The 25,616-nt window shown below is 35.3% G+C and overlaps 1 protein-coding gene and 3 pseudogenes across 1 annotated transcript; all 4 read right to left on the bottom strand.

Annotated features, from left to right (window-relative positions):
* Nucleotides 1-397: 397 nt before the first annotated feature.
* LOC120215352 lies at nucleotides 398-3,952 on the bottom strand (annotated as a pseudogene).
* Nucleotides 3,953-6,664: 2,712 nt separating this feature from the next.
* On the bottom strand, nucleotides 6,665-7,297 carry LOC120215354. Its single transcript, XM_039213074.1, has one exon. It carries the CDS (start codon nucleotides 7,206-7,208, stop codon nucleotides 6,816-6,818), a length of 393 nt encoding a protein of 130 aa, XP_039069005.1. The 5' UTR covers nucleotides 7,209-7,297; the 3' UTR covers nucleotides 6,665-6,815.
* An 11,883-nt stretch (nucleotides 7,298-19,180) lies between these two features.
* Nucleotides 19,181-21,690, bottom strand: LOC120215163 (annotated as a pseudogene).
* Nucleotides 21,691-22,058: 368 nt separating this feature from the next.
* LOC120215355 lies at nucleotides 22,059-25,338 on the bottom strand (annotated as a pseudogene).
* Nucleotides 25,339-25,616: the final 278 nt, after the last annotated feature.

A 25,616-nucleotide genomic window follows, 5' to 3' on the forward strand; every position in this document is an offset into this window, starting at 1 on the left:
TTGCGAATTTGAAATTCCGTGTTACGAATTTGACTTCTGTGTTGCGATTTACATATTCGCATTGCGATTTAACTATTCACGTTACGAATTTAGAAAATAGCGTTGCGATTTACCTATTCGCGTTGCGATTTATCTATTCGCGTTGCAATTTTAGAACCTGTGTTGCGAATTTGAGATCGCGTTGTGAATTTGTTGGTCATTTTCGCAAATCTAAAAAAAGTTGGTTAAAATCGTACATTATAAGACATTTTCGGTTACTGAAGTTATTTTCTCTTTTAATATTATACCTAAACCAAAATATAATATTTCAAATACCAACATTATATTATATGTAGTGTTTGACAAAATACACCAATTGTGTATACCAAAATTATATCTCTACAAAGTTCAGTAATATTGAGAATCGAATTCATTATTACAACACAAGTGCAATCTACAGTTTTTTTTTTTGGCAAAACTCCAATAACTGATGTACAAAGTGGGCAAAAATCAATTTAGCAGCTTTATGAGCAATTTATATAATTTCAATAATACTATATTTTCCCAAGAAATACAGAAATGTTGGTCAAAGCTTACGCTGGAGCAGATGACTCAAGAGGTTCACTGATCTCCAGGAGCTCATTACAAAGCCCTGTGAAAACGATGGAGTCTGTTTCAACAGGCTTGAACTTCACTAGTGCTGAGGGAACCAAATCTTCTTCCTCTAGCGTCCTGGCTTTCTCCCCTGTTGCTGGAAACGAAGGGATTACCCGTCTTCTAACCACTACGGGATCCAACAGCTCGAACTCCAGGCAGGGTTCCTTCAGTGCTGAGCTCACAAACTAAAGACCAGAAAGAGCATAAATCATTTCACATTCTAACTAGGATGGTAACGGGACAAGATGAAGCATACATTTATTAAAACAGCCTTGCTCCTCCCTACTCCCACTTTTCAAAACAAAAGTATAACTCTACGGTTTCGAGCAGGTTATCTTGAAATCTGTTGAGTGGATCAGGTGATGTCATCCATAGTGAAAGCCATAAAAGACATCAAGGAATACCACTACCCTCGAAATGTGTGGGGATAAGACCAAACACCACAATCTCAAAACAAAAATGGTAAACATGTTAATTCCGCAGGAGGACATCAAGGCATTTGGTGCAAAATAACATTCAACAATAACGCAGACTAGACTAGTCATCATTCTAGGATCCCAAAAACATGCTAAAACTTAAAACATTTTTGCGGAATACAACCAAAAAAGACTTCATATGGATAATGTGAAAAGGAAAAAGTTCGTATATGCTGCAACAACTAACTAGTCCAATGTTCTCTGTTAAATAATAACAAATGTATCCTCCTTGAAAGATTATGTCAGTGGGAAATTAAGACTATGAACAAGATCATAAGCAGAGCCGACACACACCTAATATGAAATAAGGCCTTAAAATTTGTTTAATTATGAAAAGTGATTTTCACTATATTAAAGAAACTGATAGGGAGTAATATGAATAACTAGACAAAGAGAACTAACCTCGTAAAGGGCACTAGTTGGCTCCCAAGGAGCAAATTCACCTTGAAGCACCACTCCATCAGGAAACTGGATGCGAATGATTGTTCTTCTATACCTTCTCCTAGCTGCTTTTGCCCGCTTTTCCTTGTAAGATTTAGGGATTAATAGCTGGGATTCAGCAATCTTTTTCTTTCTCATCTCCGCTTCTCTCTCACCTCTTCAGTTGACAGGTTATAGAAAGAATCTGGTAGCTCAATTTTTGCTGCTACACTCTCAGGAACAGAGAAAAAGACTCGGATCTACAAAACAAAATCCATGTTCTGAGTTAGGGATATGCTGCAAGACCTAATAAAATATATAAGAATGAATTGAATGTATTAAGAAGAATGAGAGACTGGTGAACATCTAATATCATGATAAAATTGTCCAAAATCACTGAATATGAACACTCTACAAGATAAAAAGGAGAAGAGCGAGTAAAATGAGCAAGTTTGCAAGAATGAAATGATCAAAAAGAAAGTAATGTTCAACTATTTGGTAAAGTCCAATTTACACCAACCACAGACAAAAAGCATCATTCACTCTTTTAGTAACATTCCAGAAGTGTAGCAGGACCGGGATCTCATACATACATAACATCAAGGTAATCTATTGAAAACATTTCTGGATCAAAGAAGTTATTATTTGACAAGAGCCCTTCCAGAGGACCACATTAACCAATTATTTCATCATGTTCCTGTCTGTATGAACAAAATACGACGACGATACACTAGATCCATTGTAAATAGACTGAAATTTTGCATTTAATTGTAACCTTATATATTATATTTGTCAGCAGTCAGTCGCACCATGTAAACTGAAAACTTAAACACACATATCCACTAGGTTCATTCTCGCGTCCAATTGTAACCTTATATATGTACACACATATTATCACAGCAGCCACTAGTGCCATGTAAACCGAAATCTACAAACACACACACAGTATAGCATCTAGTCATATTTAAAGTTCAGGGTTTGCCTGTATTTCTCATCTACTTCTCTCTACATTGTGAATATGCAGCAGTCAGTCGCACCATGTAAAGAGTAAATAACGGTTTATAATTTCATCCTAGTCAAGATTTAAAACAAGATATCAAAATGAATAGTAAAGGATTATAAGTATAAATACACTAGCAAACACATAAAAATAGGAAGTGGGGGGATTTGATTAAATAATAGAAATATCTGCAACAATCCAGTTACCTTTCTGTCTATCTTCTTTGGCTCAACACTTTCCTCTTTCTCACCAGGAGATGCAGGGGGAATATTTTCACTTTTCTTGAATTGTTCCATCTTTCCTGGTTCCAACAACATTATTACCTTATTGATCAAACTAATAAGTTCCTCTTTAGGAACTTCCATGACTGCCCACATTTCCCCTCCTTCCTCCTTCAATTCAAATCCAACAAGCTCCAACAGTTCGACTCCTCCTGCTACCTCACCAATTGCTTCCCTTATCTTCGGATTACCCATCCGAATCTTCCAAAACTTGTCATTCCCAGGTTCCTTCACTATGTTCCTCAGCAACTTGAGAACCACCTCAATTGACCCTTCTGGTGGCTTACTTGAAAGAAATGAACCAACGCAGACCTCTAATCACTTCTAGACTCTTTCAACCCTTTCTCATTGGATCCTGAATCACCATCACTCCCTTTCCTATCCGATGAATTAGTATCGACACAAGTTTCTACATGTATAGACACCTCCTCTTCGGACCTATAAGAAGCGCCGCAAATCGGACACTCAAACACATTTAAAGTGAACCCATTTTTGGATACCTTGCTAGAAGTCATAAATGAATCGAAAGGATCAAACCCACTTCCCGTTTTGTGAGTAGGTTCGGGATAATGGGCAGAACTGGGCTTATTTTGATCAAAACTTGGTGGTTTTGAAGGTAGAACAGGCTTAGAATTGGAAGAGGAAGGAGAAGGGGTGGGCTTTGGAGATTGAGTGGGACGGGTAAGGACGGGGTTATTAACGGGACCAGAAGAAGAGGAACCCAAGACTCTACCTTGGCCCTTGAATTTACCAGATGATGAAGAAGAAGACGATGAGAATTGGGTGTTGACTTTCTTCATGAATCCTTTCAATTTGTCTTTCATCTCAGCCATTATTGCTGTCTGGGTATTATGTCTTAGCTTGAAAGCTACAATCTGAACAGTGATATAGATCGAAAATCAAGAACACAGAAAAGGGGATACCAAAGGAAGTAAACTGACGTACAAGATAAAGCAGCTTGGCAGCAGTTAAATGAAAAGGGGAAAAATATTTGCGATGAGTTTACTTACCTGGTAAGATCAGAAAATGTTGTTTGTACTAGGGGATAACAAACAGATCTAAGAAGATGCTAATGGCGGTTCTACTTTGGAATGGAATTGGAAGTCTCCTCTTGACCTGCAAATTGTTCAACCGCGTCTCTATGTCTCGCTGATTAAGGAACTTTGGAATGGAATTTTAATCTTAACAAGATCCTAAATACAAGAATACATCTGATAATAATATTTTTTAATTTAATATTATTCGACATATTAATATATTAACAATGTATATTATCTTATTTTAATATATTTATTAAAAATAAAAAAATATATATCAACAATCAGTTAATCTAGTGGGATGAGATACTAGATCTCTTAACTAAGGTCAATATTTTGAATCTTGACGTTTGCAAATTGAGTAAATTTAGTTAGGAATGTCGCACTTGCCTCTGCAGTACCTGATTTGGATTAATTGATTAATAGATTGAAAATCGGTAGTCATAAAAAATAAAAATATATAAATTTTGTTATTAAATTGTACTTGTAATATATATTTTTATTTTAATAAATTAAATTCTAAAGGTTTTTTTTGAAACGAATTAAATTATAAAAGCTCTGTTGACAAAAATCACGAAGAATTACAAAACACGAAGAATTACAAAACTATTTACGTTACATATCTAAATTTTATAAAAAAAATTATATTTAACCATTATTAATATATATGAACTATATATTTATTAATATTTAAAAATTATTAATTAAATTTAATTATTCATACCATACTCAAATTAAAATATATTTTATCTACCAACAACCAGTTGATCTAGTGAGATGAGGCATTAGGTCCCTTAAGCAAAGTTTAGGGTTCGAATCCTAACGTTTACGAATGGAGCAAACTAGATTGGGAGAATCGCCCTGGCCTCTGTAGTACCCGATCTGGATGAGTTGGTCAATAGATCGAATATCATTGATTAATTCAAAAAAAATATATATTTTAACTGAATTTAATTTAAACCAAATGAACAATCTATAAACATGTTTAAAACGCATTACAAATACATAAGTGATCGTTAATGAATGTTAAAATCTAGAGTCTAATTGAAGTTCGAAAATTGAGATTAGAAATATGCATTGTTATGAGAAAACAGGAATAAATTGAAAAATATTTAATTAATCTAATTTAAATCAAACTTTTAAAATGATGGAAATAGTTTTAAAATTAAAAGATGATATTGATAATTACGGGCGGATACACAAGGGGAAAATAAGAAAACAAAAGGTTTAGATGTCTTTTTATTAAATAACATTAATAAAAATACATTAAATGTTAAAGAACCATACTCTTCACTTTTCACATCATACACTTTAATAATGAATAACAAAACTAACAATTAAAATGAACATATACAACAATGTTGATGAAGTAAGCAAACGACCTCACCAAATTACTATCGAAAACACCTATAACACAATACTTAACAATCAATTAAATGGAAAAGAAAAAAAATCAAAAGTTATGATGACATGAGATCATCTAATTTCAATGCTTAACAAGTCTCAAATATGTGCAACAACCAACCATCCTTTGATCTAGCTATAGAAAACCAAAAGGACCTCCAGAAATATGTACGGACACGTGCTTTTATGTCAGGAGTACCACTTTCAAAGGTTTTAGGGATGCAAAATTATATCATTAATAAAAGATACAAAGTACGATCGCACTCCCGGTACCCCCTCAATTCATCCCGGTAACAAACCAGTAATGTATAACTAAGCTCGAGACAAATACACCGAAACAAACCAATATCGTATCACTATCTATCTCCGGAAAGAACAAAGCCTAAAACCAATATTCAAAACAACAAAACTTGAAAATTACACCAACTGTAGGATCAAATAAACCCATAGGAATTATATAGGACTGACCAGAAAACAAGATTAACTCGATACTCAGCTCTACATATCGATTGTCATCAAGAGAATGCAAGTCCAATAAAGAGAGACTCAGGATCTAACCACATCTGCATTCCATATCAATGATCAGCGTAACAAGATCGACCAAATTGATTTGGATTATCAAAAAGAAAATGTCTCAAGATCCCAACTAGATCAAAAACCGCACCAAGTTTAACGTGATAAGAAATCAAAATAAGAATTAAATTAGTGAGCAAAGAAATGAGAACTTAATCAAATCTTTTCAGGAGATTGAATTAGTGAGTAAAATCAACCAAATCACAAGAAAGTCAAATAACTTCCCGGATTGTATGAAACAATTAACATCAGTTTACATAGTGCACCTATGGTGAGGGACCACTTCTTTCAACGTACTGAAGGAAAAGGCTATGTTTGAGCAGCAAAATTAGATAAAATAAAGTTTCTAGAATTCAATTATGAGAAACAAAATCCTAAACCATCTATTAATTTTAATGAAACAAATAGATTAAGAAACACATACTAGAAGGCAAAGCCATAAACTAAAATGAAAGCTAAGAAATGCCGAAAGAAGGCCATCCATATAAGAATAAATTGCTTAGATCATTGATGATATAATCAGTAGACATCTATAAACTTCAGTCTCGGCTAAAATCATGTCTCAATTAACACTAGCTCAACAAGACAAATGGCAGGCACTGAACTTGAAAATATAAATAGTGCATGAATAAACCCATGGAAGCTACAATCCCAGATCCCAGATGATAATAAACTTGTTCAAATAGTAGAAAAATTGCATGCCGGAATTACTAAAGCCTCAATTCCAACTCAAAAATCTGCTCTGAAAGGTGAACAAAAATAAAATCATAACTAAGGCATTAATTTTAACCAAAACCGAAACATTTTCTCTCATCAAATTACTACTTGAAAAATAAATATTCAACAACAGAATCATATAGTTCTCATTCCATAATAAAGTCCTTCAAATTATCCAAAAACACATGAGATAGGAAATATCTAAACAGAAGGGTCACAACAAAGGACTAGCCCAGACACAACCATTCTCAAAATCAAGCACTTATCTAACTCAATCGCGATTCTTAAGCCTCTCGAGGCGCTGATTCAACTGCTCGACCCTAACAACAAGGTGAGTAACGGAGTAAAGAAGCCAATAGAAAAGAAGAGCGGCGGCGATGAGAAGCGCGTTGCGTTGGCTCTTCATGATGGATTTCTGGTGACGGAGATGCTCGGAAGGAGTACAAGAATCGGCTTCGCAGCTGGGCCGGGTCTCGTATTTCCAGTAAATATCCATAAGAAGGAAGAGACAAAAGGGGATGACCGTCATGAAGGGTTTGAGGAGGCTACGCGTGACGGCGATCAAGCCCTTACGGAGAGCATCGAGGCCGGGGAGTGTGAGGAGGAGTACCATGATGGCTTCTGCACCGGCGGCGTAGCCAAGTACTACCCATTCTAGCGCCATTTTCTCTCTCTTTGGGGTTGCTAGATTAGATCCGAAATGAACGAAGAGAAGGGGACTTCGGGGATGAGGAAGTACTTTGCTTCGCCGGTGGGAAAAATTAGGGACACGTGGTGTGTGTTTGTAGCCCTCTGCGACTTAACACATGGCTGCCTAATAAGGGTTTGGACTTTTATTTATTATGGCCCAAATTAAGTTCAATCTTTCTTTATTTTCCCTAAAGTTCAATATTAATGATTCTATTCAAATTATTACTACTATTTTGCATTATAAAATTTTTGATTAGGCATAAAATATCGCATTTTAAGGTTAATGTTAAGATTTGAATTCATATAAGATGGGATAATATGAATATCTTTGATCACTCAAACAATTAATGGATCTCTAAAAGTTCTGATATTTGATGAATCAATTAAAATATAAATAAATATAATTATTTTAATTTAATTTTTATCATATCTATAATTATTTATTAAAATAATATTCTTTAAATATTATTTATTAAAATAATATATATTTTTATTATACAAGATAAAGATGTGTCATGTTAATCGCGTATTTTAAAAGATGCATTTAACAAAATATGCATTTATCTTACGTGATATCTTAACTAAAAATACATACTTTGGTCAATTACACCTTTTAAAGATTGGAAAAATATATTTAAAAAATAAATATTTGTTCCTTTTCAACTAGAAATGTATTACTACAAAATTTTAAAGAGAAAATAACCTCAGTGACCAAAAATCTCATATAATATACGATTTTAACCAACTTTTTCCGGATTTGCCAAAATGACCAACAAAATCGCAATGCGATCGCTAATTCGCAACGCGATCTCCATTATCGCAAATTCGCGTTGCATTTTCGCAATGCGATAGTTGAAAATCGCGTTGCGATGGTCTACAGTATCGTTGCGATTTTCCCAATTCGCAATGCGAATAAGTAAATCGCAACGCGAATTGGGAAAATCGCAATGCGAATAAGTAAATCGCAACGCGAATTGGGAAAATCGCAATGCGATACTGACTATCGCAATGCGATAATAAAAAATCGCAACGAGATACTTACTTTCGCAACGCAATACTGACTTTCGCAACGCGATAATACATAATCGCAATGCGATTTTCAAAGCGCCATTAGTATCCTGGCCAAGTATTTTATTTTTAAATTCCAAACATGAATATTAATATATTGGAACACTGAACTGTCCACAGTATATCCCGTAATCGCAACTCATAACCTAAAACCTAAAATCACAACTCAGTCCCATCTCCATCTCTCACTCTCTCACCCATCTCCGACGAAATCCGTCCCCATCTCCGGCGAAATCCGTCTATCTAAATCTCTCAGAGCCATCCTCACAATCAGAAATGGAAAATCAACCAAATCAACCAACGAGGGTTAGTTTTTTTTAATTTCTTTTTGAAATTTTTGCATTATTATTAGGTTTTTCATATTGAAATGATGATAATTTTACTGGTAATTTCAATAATAGATTAACCATTTCACTTAGATTGCTTATTAAATCAACCAAGAATCGCAACGCGAAATGCAAATCGCAACGCGATTTTAGTTTCGCGTTGCGATTCTCTTGTTGCGATAATCATTTTCGTGTTGCGATTTTCATTTTCAGAAACTATTCTTCTTCTGCAAATTGAAACTTGAATGAATTGCATTACTTCAACCAAAAAACAAAGACAAATACGAAATTCACAGTGTTGCATATTTAAGTTTGAAGAATAAACTACTACTATTTATGTTTATTATTGTTTTTGGTATATCTTCACAGTGTAGTTTTTGGTATATCTAATTTAGTATGTTTATTTTTTTGTAGAACTTTTATTCGGCTCAATTGACCTTGAGAAATAAAGTCAGCCTGGCCAAAACAATTGCGTCGAAGCTTTCACCTGCACAAAGAAAAATGTTTGAGGATACATGCTTCGGGCCATGGCTGAAAGTACAACATCCCGGTGGAGATGCGATGTTGACACACCTGTTTCTTCAAACCATGACTAGCGATCTACCAGAGACTATACAACGTCGTGATGAAGAGATATGGTTTGATTTTCCACCGGCGTATACGTGTTTTGGGCGGGAGGAGTTTTGCTTAATCACGGTCTACGCTTCGGACACGATGATGTAGGTCGGTACACTAGACACATTACCGCCCATCATGGCTATCCCGGGTTTTTCCTGAGCTGGAGAGGCCGAGTCTACACGTAGAAGACCTGACAAGATTTTGAATAATAAAGATGGTTTTACTCGGATGGATGACGTCGACGTTGTCTGAGTATGCCTTCTAATTCTTTTGCATGCCGGCTTTTTAGGCAGAGAGGCCAGACAACCTATTCCAAATGATCTAATCAAATTGGTAGAAGACCTAAATGCGTGGAACCTGTTTTCGTGGGGCTCGTATTTATGGAAAGCTACATGGAATAAGTTATCGTCTGCCTTGGATGATCGAAAAAGTTTGCATGGCGATGGTTCCAAATACACTTTGACAGGCTTTATTTGGGCCTTTAAGGTAAGAATTTTGATATGATGTTTCCAAAATTATAAGTAATTATTTAACAATTACTAATGTTTGTTATTATATTGTTTGTAGATTTGGATATTTGAGGCCTTTCCCGCCATGAAGACATATGCAATAAAAACTTCAAATGATATTCCCAGGGCTATTTCCTGGAAGAGGAAACGGACCTTGCAATGGGAAGATTTACTACGGTATACGACAATAAATAATGTAAGTTAACATAAATACTACCATATGTTTATAAACAAGTTATTAGTAGTACACGTTTAACTTTGTTTGAGCTTTTATATTGTTAGGAGGCCAACACTCCTCTACAGAGGCTGACACCCACGGAAGCTGAGCTTGCCACTGATTGGTGGCAAGCTAGTAAGCGTTTTTTTGATGGAACGGTTGATGAGCAGCCTCCACTTCGGGAGCCATCACCTCGCCCAGAGCTATCACCTCACCCAGAGCCATCATCTGATCGACCCAGCTATACACCTCCACAATGACAGCCATCACCTATTCTGTCACATCATCGAGCCTCTTCTCCACCATCACCGCAAGATAGGCGACCGGTAAAGATGCCACGACGTTTATCTCCCTGTTCTCCACCTCCACCTCAACGGGATGAGTTAGGGGAGTTACGTGATGAGGTCAATGCCTTGCGTGAGGAGGTCGGTACTTTACGCAAAGACGATGGTGCATGGCGTGTTGAGGTGTCTACATTACTCGGTGAGGTAGCCGCTCTACGTGAGATGGTAGCATCGTTACAGAATGAGGTTCATACTCTACGCAACGAGGTAAGTTTAAGATTTTTCATACTCGTAATTCATTCGGTTGCTGCCAATACTGCTAAACTGTTTTGTTAGTATTTGTTTTGGTTTTGTTTTTGTCTTTTGGTTGAAGTAATGCAATCCATTCAAGTTTCAATTTGCAGAAGAAGAATAGTTTACTTTCGCAACACGAAAATGACTATCGCAACGCGGAAATGGCTATCGCAATGCGAAATGAAAATCGCAACGACAAAATCGCAATGCGAAATGAAATCGCAACGAAAAAATCGCAACGCGAAATGAAAATCGCAATGCGAGTTGTGTTTCGCGTTGCGATTTTGTCGTTGCGATTTCATTTCGCGTTGCGATTTTGTCGTTGCGATTTTCATTTCGCATTGCGATAGCCATTTCCGCGTTGCGATAGTCATTTCGCGTTACGATTTTAAGTTTCGTGTTGCGAAAGTAAACTATTCTTCTTCTGGAATGTTTATATATGTTGTCCTTTTAAATGTTTATATAAGTGCTTACTTCTGGAATGTTATCTGAGCATTTTGTGAACTATGATAGAATAATGATTTGGGTGAATACAATGCTAGTTTGAAACATATTTGTCTTTGTTTAATATCATGTCTGTTTATTTACTGATTTGTATTAATTTTTTTAGCGGCCCGATAAGGTGGATGCTTTACGTCGGGTTTTCCTTGCACGACGGAGTTCACGCATCAGACGGCGTGGACGTGCTATTACGTCTCCGTTCACCCCAATGGTGCGAAGACTCCGCAAGAAGAAGCCCGACTCACCGGTCATCCCTCAAGAGTCCCCTCCAATCGTTCAAGAGGCCCCTATTCTCCCTCAAGATTCCTCCCCCACCGTTCAAGAGGCCACTGTCATCGTTGAAGAGGTCCCTCCCACCATTCCAGAGCCCGATTCACATGGGGTAATATATCGAAGTATTGAGAAACCCCCACCGGTTCCGGACATGATGGATGAGAGTTGGCTCTCGTATGAGTTACCGGCTAGTACCTTTCCGGTATCTGAAGTGGAGAGGAGACAACTACCGGAAACAATTGTGGATAATACCCTTTGGGCTAAGACCGCAGTTGATTTTTATCTACATGAGCGGAGCCAAGGGTGTTACACTGACATCAGCAAACTCAACGATGAAATGTTTTGTTGCTTGATCGGTCTTGGTGGGGTGTGCTATTAGGGGTTGAAGACAGTGGCTATTTGGATGGGGAGGTAAGACTATATTTGTCTTATATATGATTTGATTAATTTGTTTAAAAATTAATGTAATCACTAATATATGTATTTTTTTGTAAAACATCATATCGATGCGTGGGTGTCACGTCTACTAATAAAGGAAGCTTAGGAAAAATAAAAAAATTGCTATATACAATAATGCCGACGGCTTTTCACGCAGTTCACTTGAAGAATCAACGAGATGAATCATTTTTGTTGGGCAATGGACAAGCTAAACTTTATCCTGCATGGTGGGAGGTCGATACGGTTAGTGTTTATTTTTTAAATTTTTTAAAGGTGTTCATAAATAAGTGCGCAAATAAATGAATTATTACTTATGATCGCAGGTGTTTATCCCTGTTTTGGAACGTCGTCACTGGCTTCTCGTCCAACTTCAGCTCCCATCCCTGAAGATAATAGTGTATGACAGCATGATCAATTACATATCACTGTCTTATTTGAGAGATATTTTCAAGGGATGGAGCTCTCATTTGGCTAAATTCTTGGATGGGATTAAGTATTGGAGTCATTCTGGACACAAGAAGCCAAAGAAGTTCAATGTCACAGTTTTCAGAGACGAGACCGCGCCATAGCAATCGCCGGGAGCCAGAGAGGATTGTGGTCCTCTCGTATGCCTTTGCTTGGCGCGTTTGACGACGGGAAGCACAGAGTTTTTACCTCCCACCGATAGAGATAGAGCTGCAGTAGGCTTGTGGTTTCGGCATTATATGGCTAGAGCAATATATTCGAGACGCTGCCTACCTGCATCCGCGTTATGAAAGTGTCCATTGTTAATTGGTAAGTCAAATGCAAGTTTTGTTAACATATATACTCCTTTTGGTTTGAAAATGTTTGGTTAAGTACCTAGAATTCAATAATTTGCTGTTTGTAGGTTTTAGATGTGTAGGAAGTCCTGTTTGAGCAAATGTTTGGTTTCTGCAGGTTAATCCTTAAGTGAGCTGCGTGAAATGGATGTACGAGGTCACAAAGTTGTTGATTCATTGATTCAATAATTGATGAAGAAATAAGAATTATTATTATTTTTTGATTGTTTAATTGATTTGTAAATCTTGATTTGTTTAATTGATGTATACATAATTTGTGTTGAAATGTAATAGTTGATTTGTTGATTTTCAATCTGCTTTATGTTGAAGGCAAAACAGACTATCGCAACGCGAAATGGCTATCGCAACGAGAAAATCGCAATGCGAAATGAAAATCGCAATGAGAAAATCGCAATGCGATTTTCATTTCGCATTGCGATTTTCTCGTTGCGATAACCATTTTCGCGTTGCGATAGTCAAATGAATGTCTAATAAGTGATGACAACTGAACAGATCATAGCAATGTTCAAACTCAAGTTACTAATACATGCCTAACTGAAAATGTTAAAAGTGCACACATAAAATACACATAATGCAAGTTTTGTTAACATATATACACATTTTCGTGTTGTGTTTTTGGGTTTGAGGTTATGAGTTGCGATTACTGTGGACGGTTCATTTTCCGATTTATTAAGAAAAAATTCGTGTTTGGAATTTGAAAAAAAAATATGCGTTAATACGAATGGCGCTATGTAAATCGCGTTGCGAAAGTCAGAATCGTGTTGCGAAAGTCAGTATCTCATTGCGATTTTGTATTATCGCATTGCGATAGTAAGTATCGCATTGCGATTTTCCCAATTCGCGTTGCGATTTACTTATTCGCATTGCGAATTGGGAAAATCGCAACGATACTGTAGACCATCGCAACGCGATTTTCAACTATCGCATTGTGAAAATGCAACGCGAATTTGCGATAATGGAGATCGCGATGCGAATTAGCGATCGCATTGCGATTTTGTTGGTCATTTTGGCAAATCCGGAAAAAGTTGGTTAAAATCGTATATTATATGGGATTTTTGGTCACTGAGGTTATTTTCTCAATTTTAAAATATTATAACTTTGTGCTTAAACGTCCGGCTGAAGTATTTTTTTAATTAATATAACTTTTCAAGAACTTCCCGTTGGAAAGGGATATAAAGGTTCTGTTAATTTTGTTTTACTGCAGTCTTAATATACAATTAATAAAAAATACTATTAGAAATGATAATGTTTTTTTAATATTTTCTATGAAGTGCTACTTAAAATGTTATTTTTTATTGGAAATGTTAATTTTGCTACATAATTTTAAGTATAAAAATAAAATTTTAGGTAACGCCTAATATTAACATTTTTAATAAAAAAATAATATTTTAGGAAGCGTTTTACCGAAAATGTTAAATTAGATATCGCCCAAAGGTTCCTTATCATGGTTTTAGTCTAAAACAACCTTATTTACCTTTAATTTTATATTTTGTATTTTTATTTGTATTTTTAAATTTCAGATTTTGTTTTTTTATTCTCTCATATTTATAAATTTATTCTTTGTAGAATATTTTATTATTTATAAAAATTTGATATGTGTATTTCTACTGTAAAAAATTTAAAAATTATTTTAATCATTGTAATTTTAGTTTTTTTTAATTTTATTTCATGTGATGCAAAAAAATTACAGCCAAATCAAATTCATCAATTACTATCATCAACTCTGAAAATGTGAATGATAGTTGAGGATGATTTTAGCCCCAAAATTCTTTTTTCCTACACAACACATGATGACTTCTCCCTTGACTACTCAAGATTCAACATGTAATCCCTTAGATCCGGCCTATGCGTTACTACCAGATCTAGCGGATTACGATAAAAAAATTTCAAAGACATTTTTCGATAACTTAAAATCCGAATTATAATTAAACATTTTTAAAAATATAATTAATAGCATCAAAGTTTAAATTCAGTAAATTAAAGTCGTAAAAATAAAATATTTCAAAATCAATATTTGAAGCAAATCTAACATCAGTAACAAAAGCAATGTTTTCAAAATATAGGCATATGTCACCCAGATTAAATGCAGATCGAAAGATAAAAACATTATAAAAAAAAGTCAATGTACGAATGTGTTGATCCTCCAAGTGTCAGGTACGGGTCGCCTATCCAAAAAGTATATGAAAGAGAGAAATTTAGGGGGAATAAGCTTAGTGTCTTCCAACAATGCATAAATAAAACATACAATTAAGTTTTTAAAATCAGTTCAGATCACAATTATTAAAAAATCAGAAGAGTTTTTAGTTTAAAATTTCAGTATCGCTCTCCAACCGAACACCATATGCAGCTCCCCAGAACTGTATCCATAAGGACTTACCCTAGGCCCAAAGGGCTTATGTTCCAACCTAAGGGAGCACCTTGGGTTCATAAGGTCTTACCCTAGCCAAAGCGTAGGTGTCCACCTGAGGGGAGTGCCCTCATGCCCATAAGGACTTACCCAATGCACATAGCAGATGTGCCTCCCTAAGGGAGTACTTGGTTCATAAGGTCTTACTACTAGGCCTATTAGGCCCAGGAGCCCACCCAAGAGTCGCCTTAGGTCCATAAGGAATTACCAACTCGATCGGTCTGAACTTATATTAAGGAATTATCAATTTGTCTGAGTTGAACCTGCAGAGACTTCATATTATATCCTAGAGTACCCCAGAAAAAAAATAGTTTTCAGACAGTAATCAGTGGTAGTAGGAAATCAGAGTTCAGACATATTTATTTATCAGTAAAAACAATAACCATAGAACAAAAATCAGACAACCAGGCTTAAACTTTAGTAAATCAGAAATCAGACTTTAAATCAGATAAATCATACTGAATCAAGTCAAACATATAGTCATATTGCAAACCAGATAAAAACAGTCATGTGCACATGATTTTTCAAACAAATATTTAGAACAGGTATATGACACACAAGGAACACACCTCACAAAAGTATCAGTCTGGGAGATCTAACGAGTATTCACAGACTCTCGCGGACGAGCGAATAGGCAAAACCGAGTCGAGCAGGCAAACGTTCAAAAGATCCACAAGTACCTTAAATAACGATATCATAAATTAATCCTTGACCTTAAATTAAATTAACTGAATTAAATCACTTAAATAAATATGCATGCTCAGGTTTACGTGTCAATTTAGAGGCTTTCGGGTTTGAATTTGGCAAAACATACTTCATATACAGACTCAGAATATCGATAGACATAAAATATGACTTTTCAAAAAAATTGACTTTTTGGGTCAAAGTCAACTATCAACAGTCAGCTCTAGTCAAAGTCAATAAGTCAAGTCAAAGTCAACGTGTCGGGTCAAAGTTAGCATGTCAGATCAATTCGGGTTGACTCAGATCGGTTCGGGCCGGTCCAGACTGATTGGACCGGTCTAACAGGTTTTCTTGGAGCGGAACAAGCACCATGTGCACCACCGGTTCGTGGTGACACATGCAATGGCGATGGGGTCGGGGACGGCAGTCGATCCTTACACGAGTAACAAAACAATAATATTAACCCAAAACAACATCCAATCAAGCCAAAAATAGGTAAAAATATTCGAATATGGCAACAAACGACTTACCCACACCGGTGAAGCCTCACCCACTGGTCAGGTTTTGATCACACAGAGCTGAGGAGTCTTTCTAGGGTGGCGATGAGGCAAGTCGGCGACAGAGACGGCCAGAAAACTCAAAAAACTGAGGCGACGAGGGGGTTTTCAACGAGGCTTTCTTGGCTCTTCCACGGCGAACGACAATGACTTTCGATGAATTAATCGAGGGGTTTTAATCACAGGAGGTCGCTGGTCACGTTGGTGGTGACGACGTATGTTGGAAACGGTTGGATCGGACGAATCGAGGAAGAACGACGGCGGCTAGGTTAAATTTGGGGGAGAATTGGGGTTGATTCATGAACCGGGGGTTTTCTTGTTTGGGTAATTTAAAATCCGAAAATAAAACAAATAAAATATACATTTTATTATTTTAAACACAAATAGGGACTTAGGTTGGTTGGTAAGGGCATGACCGACCATACCTTATGTTACGGGTTCAAGCCTGGCCAGCCTTCTATCTCCCTTTTTTTATTTTAGCTGACAGATGAGTATAGATAAATTACAAGGATGGTCCCTCAATTTCCCAAACTTTCAAATTTAACTATTTTTTAAAAAAAATTTACATTTTAGTCCAAAAATAATTAATTAGTTTTAAATAAATTTCAAATAAATTTTTGGGTTTGATAATAACAACAAAACCCTAATTCCCATATACAATAGGATAAGGGGGAGGTAGGGTAGTAGGCTGCCCCCAACGCCAGGTTGAGAGCAACTTCCGTGGAAGACCTTCCGGCAGTCAGAAAATTAAAAATAAAGATAAAATTCAATGCATGTATAAATAAATACATAGTTGAACAATCTTCATATGCAGTCTTCGTATGCGCGTATGTAATGGGAAGTAATCCCTGCAAATAATTCACTGCATAAAAATCTCTGCATATAGACAGAAACGTAAGTCCCGACTAAATTTAAAAAGAGGAAACATGAAGAGAATGATACGCTGAAGTCAGCGATAGCAAGCTACGAGAAGGAATAAAGTCAAATGGGTTAAAACCTAAACTAAGGCAACACTACTCCGTTACCCTAGATTTAAGCCTTCATAAATTTCAAATGACAAAAACGTATAAAAAGTAGAAGTCATGGAAATTACTACAAAGGCATTAAAAAGAAGACAGAGATGCTACACCCTATGGTTGTGACCCACACTACTCGGCTACCCTGGTCTTAAGTCTCCATATTTTCCTGTCAGAGGACATGTCATCGGTAAGGGCTAAATCCTTCAAATAAGATCTCAAGCAGTCTACCCACTTCCTCCTTGGTCGTCCTCTCCTTATGGCACCGTCGGCTGTAATCAACTCTACCCTCCTGACCGCATTCGACGGTTGTCGCCCAAGGACATGCCCAAACCACCGTAGTCTTCCCTCCCTCAATTTTTCGGATACAAGCACCACCCCCAAGGACATCCTAATTGCAGAGTTTGGTGTCATGTCCCACAGAGTCCTACCACATGCCCATCGAAGCATTCTCATTTCTGCGGCCTCCATCCTCCTTACGTGATCCTTTTTGATTGCCCAACATTCTGATCCATACAGCAACACTAGTCTTATTGCCATTCTATAAAATTTTCCCTTAAGTTTTAGAGACACCTTCTTGTCACACAAAACTCCAGTAGCAGCCCTCCACTTTAGCCATCCCGCCTTTATACGGTGTGTAACGTCATCATCTCCATCTTTATGTATCATATACCCTAGGTACTTGAAACAATCCTTTGAGGGGAGGACGTTTCCTTCGATGTATACTTCTATATCTACATTGTTTTGGTTCCCATTGAAGTTTGAACATAAATATCCTTTGGGTGTGACATAACCTCAAATCCCTAAATAATTATCCATAAAGGTATGGTACGAAAAATGAGTATCATATAAAAATATATATTTTTTCAAACCTATGAACGTCACGTTTAACTAAATATATCTTTCACATCAACCGATAAAATTTTTCTTTTATTAATCTAAAATTAATTATAAAATAATATATGTTATCATTTGACAATAAACACTCAATCACCCTTATAGTTGCTATTGCTCAAACCAATGGTATCTGAGAATAATAACAATTCCTTTAACCATTAAGGTAAATTGGTTTGTACTAACCAATAAAAATTCTAGTTCTTGTTGATTACGATGTTAGGTAGAAATTTTCCCTATGTGACAAAAATAGATATTATTGTTATAAAAGTTGGAATGTATCAGTGTTTCCTAAATTATACATTTTGTATCGAATATACTTTTAAAGCATTTTTTGATACGTTTTATGCTCTGAAGTTTAAATCATTATTTCATTTATCTCAAATGTTAATTCTGTTAAAAAACACACAAAGGTGAATTACATATTTAGTCTTCAACTATTTTTGTAGTTTCTTTTTGGTCATCCAACTATTTATTTTTCAAAATTGTCACTAAACGTAAGTTTTTATTCCGTTTTGGTCACTCATTTCGATTCAATTTATTTTTAAAATTTATAATATATAAGAATTTATTAATATTATATATTTTTTATTCGACACATAAATTAAATTTATAATAGCAAATAATGTTATAACATAAATAATAAATTATAATATTAAATTGTGTGAACTTAAAATTTTTAAAAAAATAAATATTAAATTAAAATATCATAAATATTCTAAGAAAAAACATATCATAAATTTTATAAATTTATTTTCCCTTAAATTTTATAAATTCGTCCCTAAATAATCATACGTTGATCTCTTGATTAAGCTATAAATAAATGCAATATAGATTATATGCAGCTGCAGCCATTCCAATGGCAAAAGATGAAATGGATCTTCATGAGATTCTTTAGCACTATTTATCAATAAAAAACCTTTTGTTCCTTCACCTTTTTTCGAGACTCCCTTTATTAAAGCTCCCCCATCATCTAATCTATTATCCAGCTTGCTTTATGCAAAAAATAAATAATTTCAATTGCATTCGCATCAAATTTGGATAATGGACACAAGATTCACCCTTTCACAATTGCACTTGAAACACTGGGAATATCTTGTCTTAATCCTTTACTGTACACTTCCGTTAACAAATGCATTAACAAGGCACAGCACAGTTGTTGGCTAATTATGATTAGAGACAAGCTCAAGGGCTTTTATTGTTTCTTTGCTTATTTAACACCTGCAAAATGAGAGCAATGGGAAATTTGAGCTAACAAAAGAAGGAAAAAGAAGATACAGTAAATTTGATTTGATTACCCTTTTCACACAGGGTTGATAAGAAGGATACAAAAACTATGATCAAGGCAACTCCAGCAGTGAGTCCGATCAGAATTGCTAATGTCTTCTCGATCTCTTCATCATCGTTATTATTCGTATCTACATCACAAAATAAATGTAAATTGCTTTTATGCCGTTTCTACAATTCCTTGTTTTCTATATTGATTTTTTTTGGTAAATCAAGTATTTAGTCATTCACCTATTTTCGTATTTCGTTTTGGTCATCTAACTATTTTATTTAAATCATATCTAACGTTATGTTTTTTATTTTTATTTTTTTAAATACACATGTGAACAAAATGAACCAAGACGTAATCTTAAGAATTTTTTTATATAAAAAAAGTTGATGACCAAAATGAAATTTCAGCAATAGTGGGTGACTAAATATGTAGGTTACCCATTTTTTATACATTAAAATGAAGAACAACCGTACAAGAGGTGGCAACACCGCTTACCGTTTCCGCCGTGCCAGTGGTCTGCGCCTTCCGAGTATCTAGCGTAGCACTTAGCCAAATACATGTCTCCCCACTTGGCTGCAGCACAATCTGTTTCGAGCCGTTCGATTGCCTCTGATAAGCAATCTTGACACTCGCTCGGACTCAAATCCCCTACGCACTGTGCCACACCCCGTAAATCCCCTGACCCGCCGATCCGAAACGGCTTGTTAGTCCCGTCACTCACTCCCAAGTAACCCAACACCGCATCACGCCGAGCCAACGCGTCCGACGAACTCGAAATCACGGCCCACATCTTCTAACCACCACAGTCCTGTCCTCCACGCCCAGAAACGTTGTATTATCATATTTAACGAAACACCCCTGGAGTTGCAACACGCCACCCGTGGAGTCCAGGCAAGAGTGCCGAGTCGACTCACCGCTTTAGCGACACAGCGGCCACAGTCTTCGTTGTTGAGGTCGCCACGGCACTGGAAGAGGCCGTAGACGGTGTCCTGAGAGGCGGAGCCTGGTGCGGGCATGGTGAAGTTGTTGTAAGAGGTGAACGTGGCCGAGTTGACAGGGAAGTGAGTATGGAGTTGACGTTGTACTCGTAAGGTGAGCCTGAATGAACTTGAGCTGCGAACACCCCCGAAAACGAAGGTATCAGTGGCAGAATTTGATGGGTTTATGAAGAATATTGATATTGTAGTAAAAAGAAGAAGAAGAAAAGGAAACAATGAAGCTTTTTCGTAGCTAAAGCCTGTGGAAGAAGATGGAAAGGAGATGAGTGAGAGAAAATAAGAAGGGTCTGAAAGAGAAGATGGAGAGCAAAGCGAGAGATGGCTTAAAGAAGAGGCTACCGCATCAATATGGAAAGACGGGTTTTGCTTTGAGGGGATTTTACGTAAGAAAAAGGTATACCTTCATAGGTTCTTTTTAAGTACACCAGATTATAAGTTAACATTTATTTAAAATAATTTTAATTATTTGATAATAAAATTTTAAATATCTTTATTGACGTGTTTAAATCCAAGTTTCATTCTCTAATTCCATACTCGTTTTTTATATTATTAATCTAGAGTGATTACAATATAATAACTATTTTAATTTTTTAATTTATTAACATACATATTTTATAACATAAGTGAGTTTACTTTTACTATTGAGATACTCAATAAATTCATTATATTTTTCCTACCATTCGTATATAACTGATTATATCATAATAACTTTTAAATTCGTCATAATATTAATTTAAGGAGCGATTTCAACATAAGAAATTATCTTAATAATAAATAAAACATTTATTTAGTTGATCCAAATTCAAACAATTTTATTTATACATATAATAAATTTATTTTAATTTAAAATCAGACAAAGCTTAATATACGAGGCAAATTATTATGATTACTAATTAGTAGTGTTTTAACAATTAATTATTAAGTTATTGAGTGATTTCAATAGTTAAGAAGTATTATTCTTTTTTGACGTCTTGAATTAAAATAATTGTGTTTGTAAGATACATATATTATTACTAACGGTTAAAAATATTATAAACAAATATTATCTTATAATTACTTCAAATTATAAAAAAATGCTTAATATTTTTGAGTTGCATAAAGACTTGTTGGATTAAGAATTGTGGAAGATGGGCAGGGTGGCATATTGTTGGTGAAGGTTAAAGTTGAAACCCACGTGTCGTTTGACCCATAAATAGTACATCAAAAGATGATCATGGCACCCACACTATGATTTGTACATAATTGATCTTTAACAGTCAAAATCAACTCCATTTGATGGTAATTAATGGTTGAATTTTGAGTGGGACGATGAGTTTAAGGAATTTATGGTATTGATTCGAATGTAAGGGATTCTTCTTTCTACTTCTAGAAAATTTATGTAGTAAAAGAGGCAAATTCTACATGTTTGTGTTTATTCTTTATTTAACTCATAAAAAAAATTAAAAAAAATGGTCATACGTCTCTTTTATTTTTCTAAATTAAATAGCAAGTGAAATTCATTGAAAAATCTAAATTATTTAAGGTAATTTATACTTTTAAATGATTCGAATCGAATTACAACGTCTACAAGAGATGGGCTGAGATAATAGTTTAAGATTAAAATAATATCAAGAGAAAATATAAGGTAGCCTCTAGAGTAACGTATCAAATTAAAATTTAATATTTTATTTAACCACCATTTGGTGGAACGAGGACATCTTTCCCATACAAAAGCATAACATATATATATGATGGTACTAAGCTAGCCGCTCGGATTATCTAGCGTATAGATTTTATATACATTATGTTCATACAACTCTGATGAAATTTATACGAGCAACACTTCTGCAGCAACCCCTTTTGATCGATCCTTGCCTCTTCATTGCCTGGGAGAAGTTTATCACGGTTTAAACAACTTCTACGCACGGAAGATCTACATTGAAATTTGACTATCCTAGGGAAGTAAAAACTCAAAAAGATTATGATTCAGCAAGAAAATCACAAGTGAAACTACACACCTTCAGGAGGCTGAGCAAGCTTCCTGTTCCGTGGAGACATCATTTCTTTCTTCAGCTGAGTCAATATATCTTCCATTGTACACTCCCTTTGCCAATTAGCAAGCATGGGGAAAAGGCTAGGTTCGACCTGGCAATTTACAGCCTTAAGTATCATATCATGCAGTAAAAAGATCCTAAGACAACATCACCTACCACTCCAGTTTCCTGATTCACGCAGGTCATGTTTATCTGGGTTTGAAACCTCACATTTGGTGGATTTTCTGGATAATCCAGGCCACAGAATAATTTCAACTGGTAGATGCGTCCCTCGTGAACAGTCTAACATGCATAAAGAATAAGCAAGTTACAAACTGTGTAAAATAATTTATAAAATTCCTTCTACCAAAGTCCTGTGATCATAAAGTTTTGTATGTTTTACTCCTAGGTGACGGTTACAAGAAGGCTTCAACATGTTTGTAGGCACTAGTTTTTTTTTTTTGAAACAGTGCATGAAACAAAGTAGGTAAATTATGTGATAAAATAGGGACCAATTATCATCAAGCTTTGATGGTAGAAACTCATTAAGCAACTTTTACAGATAAGTATTTCAGCTGTGAAAAGTACTTTATTTTCTCGTAAGTTTCAATGAGCTCTGATTGTCACCATAAAATGGAAGTTAAGTCCTTCAATTGCATCCCAATTCTACCCTACATTACAAAAGAATAAAGCAGTGTTCGTATTCTAGCTAGATCATAATTTCTCTCAACCACAACCTCTTTCCAAGCCTCCAATGTCTGACACAAGAATTACACAAATACACACATATTGTTTAGTTCTTATTTCTAATGTCCAAATGGAATGTCTCAATGATCAGACTAACTTGTGAAGATGAGCAGAGTTAGAAGTACATATCAACTTCAAGTTGTGTTTACAACCTTACACCCGTCATTGCATTTATTCACATCAACTAAGAGACAAAGGTAAACCAACTCTAGGAAAGAGTACAATAGAAAGAAAAAGACAGAGAGCGACTCACATTAGGTGGGCCGATAATAGTCCCGTCCATGACTGCATGTATATATCATCAGCATCATCCATTCCATAGCTAACAGTTCCATCCCCAATTCCCTTTTCACCTCTCTCGAGCTCTTCCAGCAATCTGAAATTCCTAGGCACTGCAAAGACAATGCATTTGAGTCCCAAGCTAAGGATTGCAGCAAAGTCACTCTTGAAATTTGCTTTAAGTCTATTATTACCATTTCCAAAAATTTGAAAAACAGAAGCTAAAATTTAAGAACAAACAGAAATGCTTGCATGTTATGTCAAATACTGGAAAAGCAGTCAACGAAGAACCCAGAAATAACTGAAGTATAAAGGTTGTGTCATATCTTCCATTCATGAAGTTCATCATTAACCATGAATGAGAACAAAAAAAGATATATAGACAAACGAAAAATCACTTTGCCTCATAAATACTAAGGTTGGCTCCATTATTTCATATGTGCCAATGTTGTGACAAAACCAATGAGAAACTTTTTTTTATTATTATGTCTGCAGTTGAAAGATTACTTCATCCAACACCCAAGTTGGCTTCAGAATAAAGGTTACGCCAAAAGCCTAAAGGTCAACCACTGCATAACTTGAAGCATCTGGGAGGTAATGATACCAAGAAAGGTTCACTTCTGAATGAAAGGATAATTGATCCTTAATAGCCAAAGCTTTTCCTTGCAATGGTTGGAGGAACAAATCCCTTGATTTTAGATCCATAGAAAGATATTTCTAAGTCCAAGAAAAGTTTCATACACATTCCATATGAAGCGTATTACAAACTGATCTCAAAAAGTTCCTTAAGGAGTGAACCAGTAGCTTGATGTATGGAGTAAAAAAAAGGTAACTTCAAAGCAGGCACAGTCTATGCATCCTAAGTCACAATTTTCCATTTTAGAAAAAATTCAATGAATTATACATAGTTATGTCATATACTACAAGCCCTAGGCAAGGAAAAGGAAGTGATGATACATGTTAAAGGTTATTGTTTGTTATCTCTAGAATGCACTCAATTAACATATATCTCTTAGTTTGAAACAAAGTATACGCAACAATGTTGCCATATCTAACTTATAAACTCAGAATACTACTTCAAATAGAAAACAAAAGGAAAACAGGATTTATCAAAGAATAAATCGTATCTAATACACATTCAAGGTTTTATTGATTATAAATCAAAGACCAAGTCTAAAGACAAAAACTTCAAGAAATTGAGAACTTGGTTTCCCTTATTACAGTTTGCTTCAATTTATTCCTACAATATCTAATTCTTTCCACATACATCAAGACTATAAACCCAATCAGACATATTCCTAATGACTCATCTAGCTCTCAAAAGTTCCGATATTCTTTTGAAATAGTCTGTTGTGATTATATTGTTCAGAATTTTTCCTAGCCTATTGACAAGGCATATACCCTGCAAACGTACGCTGTTCGAACTCGATACTATAACATTCACTTTTATCCCTGAGCTCAATCAATCCAAGCACAACATATCATTCTCAAGCATTGGGAAACAGTACTTTGAACTACACCAAAAGGAAACTAATATTCGAAGCTAAAACCCAATTTTCCGCCAAATCTGAAGATTACCCTCCCCCCCAAAAAAAAGATAGCTCCCAGAGATTTAATACACCCTTCAAAGCTCCAACAATCAAACAATTATAACAAAATTTCAACGATAATATAAAAGATGAGGAAACTTAAGAAACATATGAGGAAAATCTAGGGCTTTGAAAATCGAAAACTTACCGACAACCCCGGATCCTTCAGAACCCATTTCTCCGTTTGATCGTTTCAATCCAAAGAAATGGAAAGAAGTAGAAAAGTGAGGGTTTTCTCCGATTCAAAAGAGACAACCCTAAAACCAAAAAATTAAAAAGAAAATAAAATTTAAAGAGGCAAGATCATATAGAGAAGATAGTGCCTAGAAAGTCCAACAACTCCTACAGTTCACAAGTCTAAAAGGTCTAGTGAGGACGGGATTGTCTCACGAAATGTAGGTTAATATATGACGTTATCAGATATATTAAAAGATATTTGGCAACTAATAAACTTAATTTGTCGGTTTGTATCGATCTAAATAAAAAATATATCGATCCATATCAATATAACAGGTAAAAATATGACAAAACCGGTCACGAAAAGACAAAACCGATAAAGCGCTACCGGATA

This window comes from Hibiscus syriacus, unplaced genomic scaffold, assembly GCF_006381635.1.
Source record: "Hibiscus syriacus cultivar Baekdansim isolate YM2019G1 unplaced genomic scaffold, ASM638163v2 tig00110114_pilon, whole genome shotgun sequence".
Classification (NCBI taxonomy): domain Eukaryota; kingdom Viridiplantae; phylum Streptophyta; class Magnoliopsida; order Malvales; family Malvaceae; genus Hibiscus; species Hibiscus syriacus.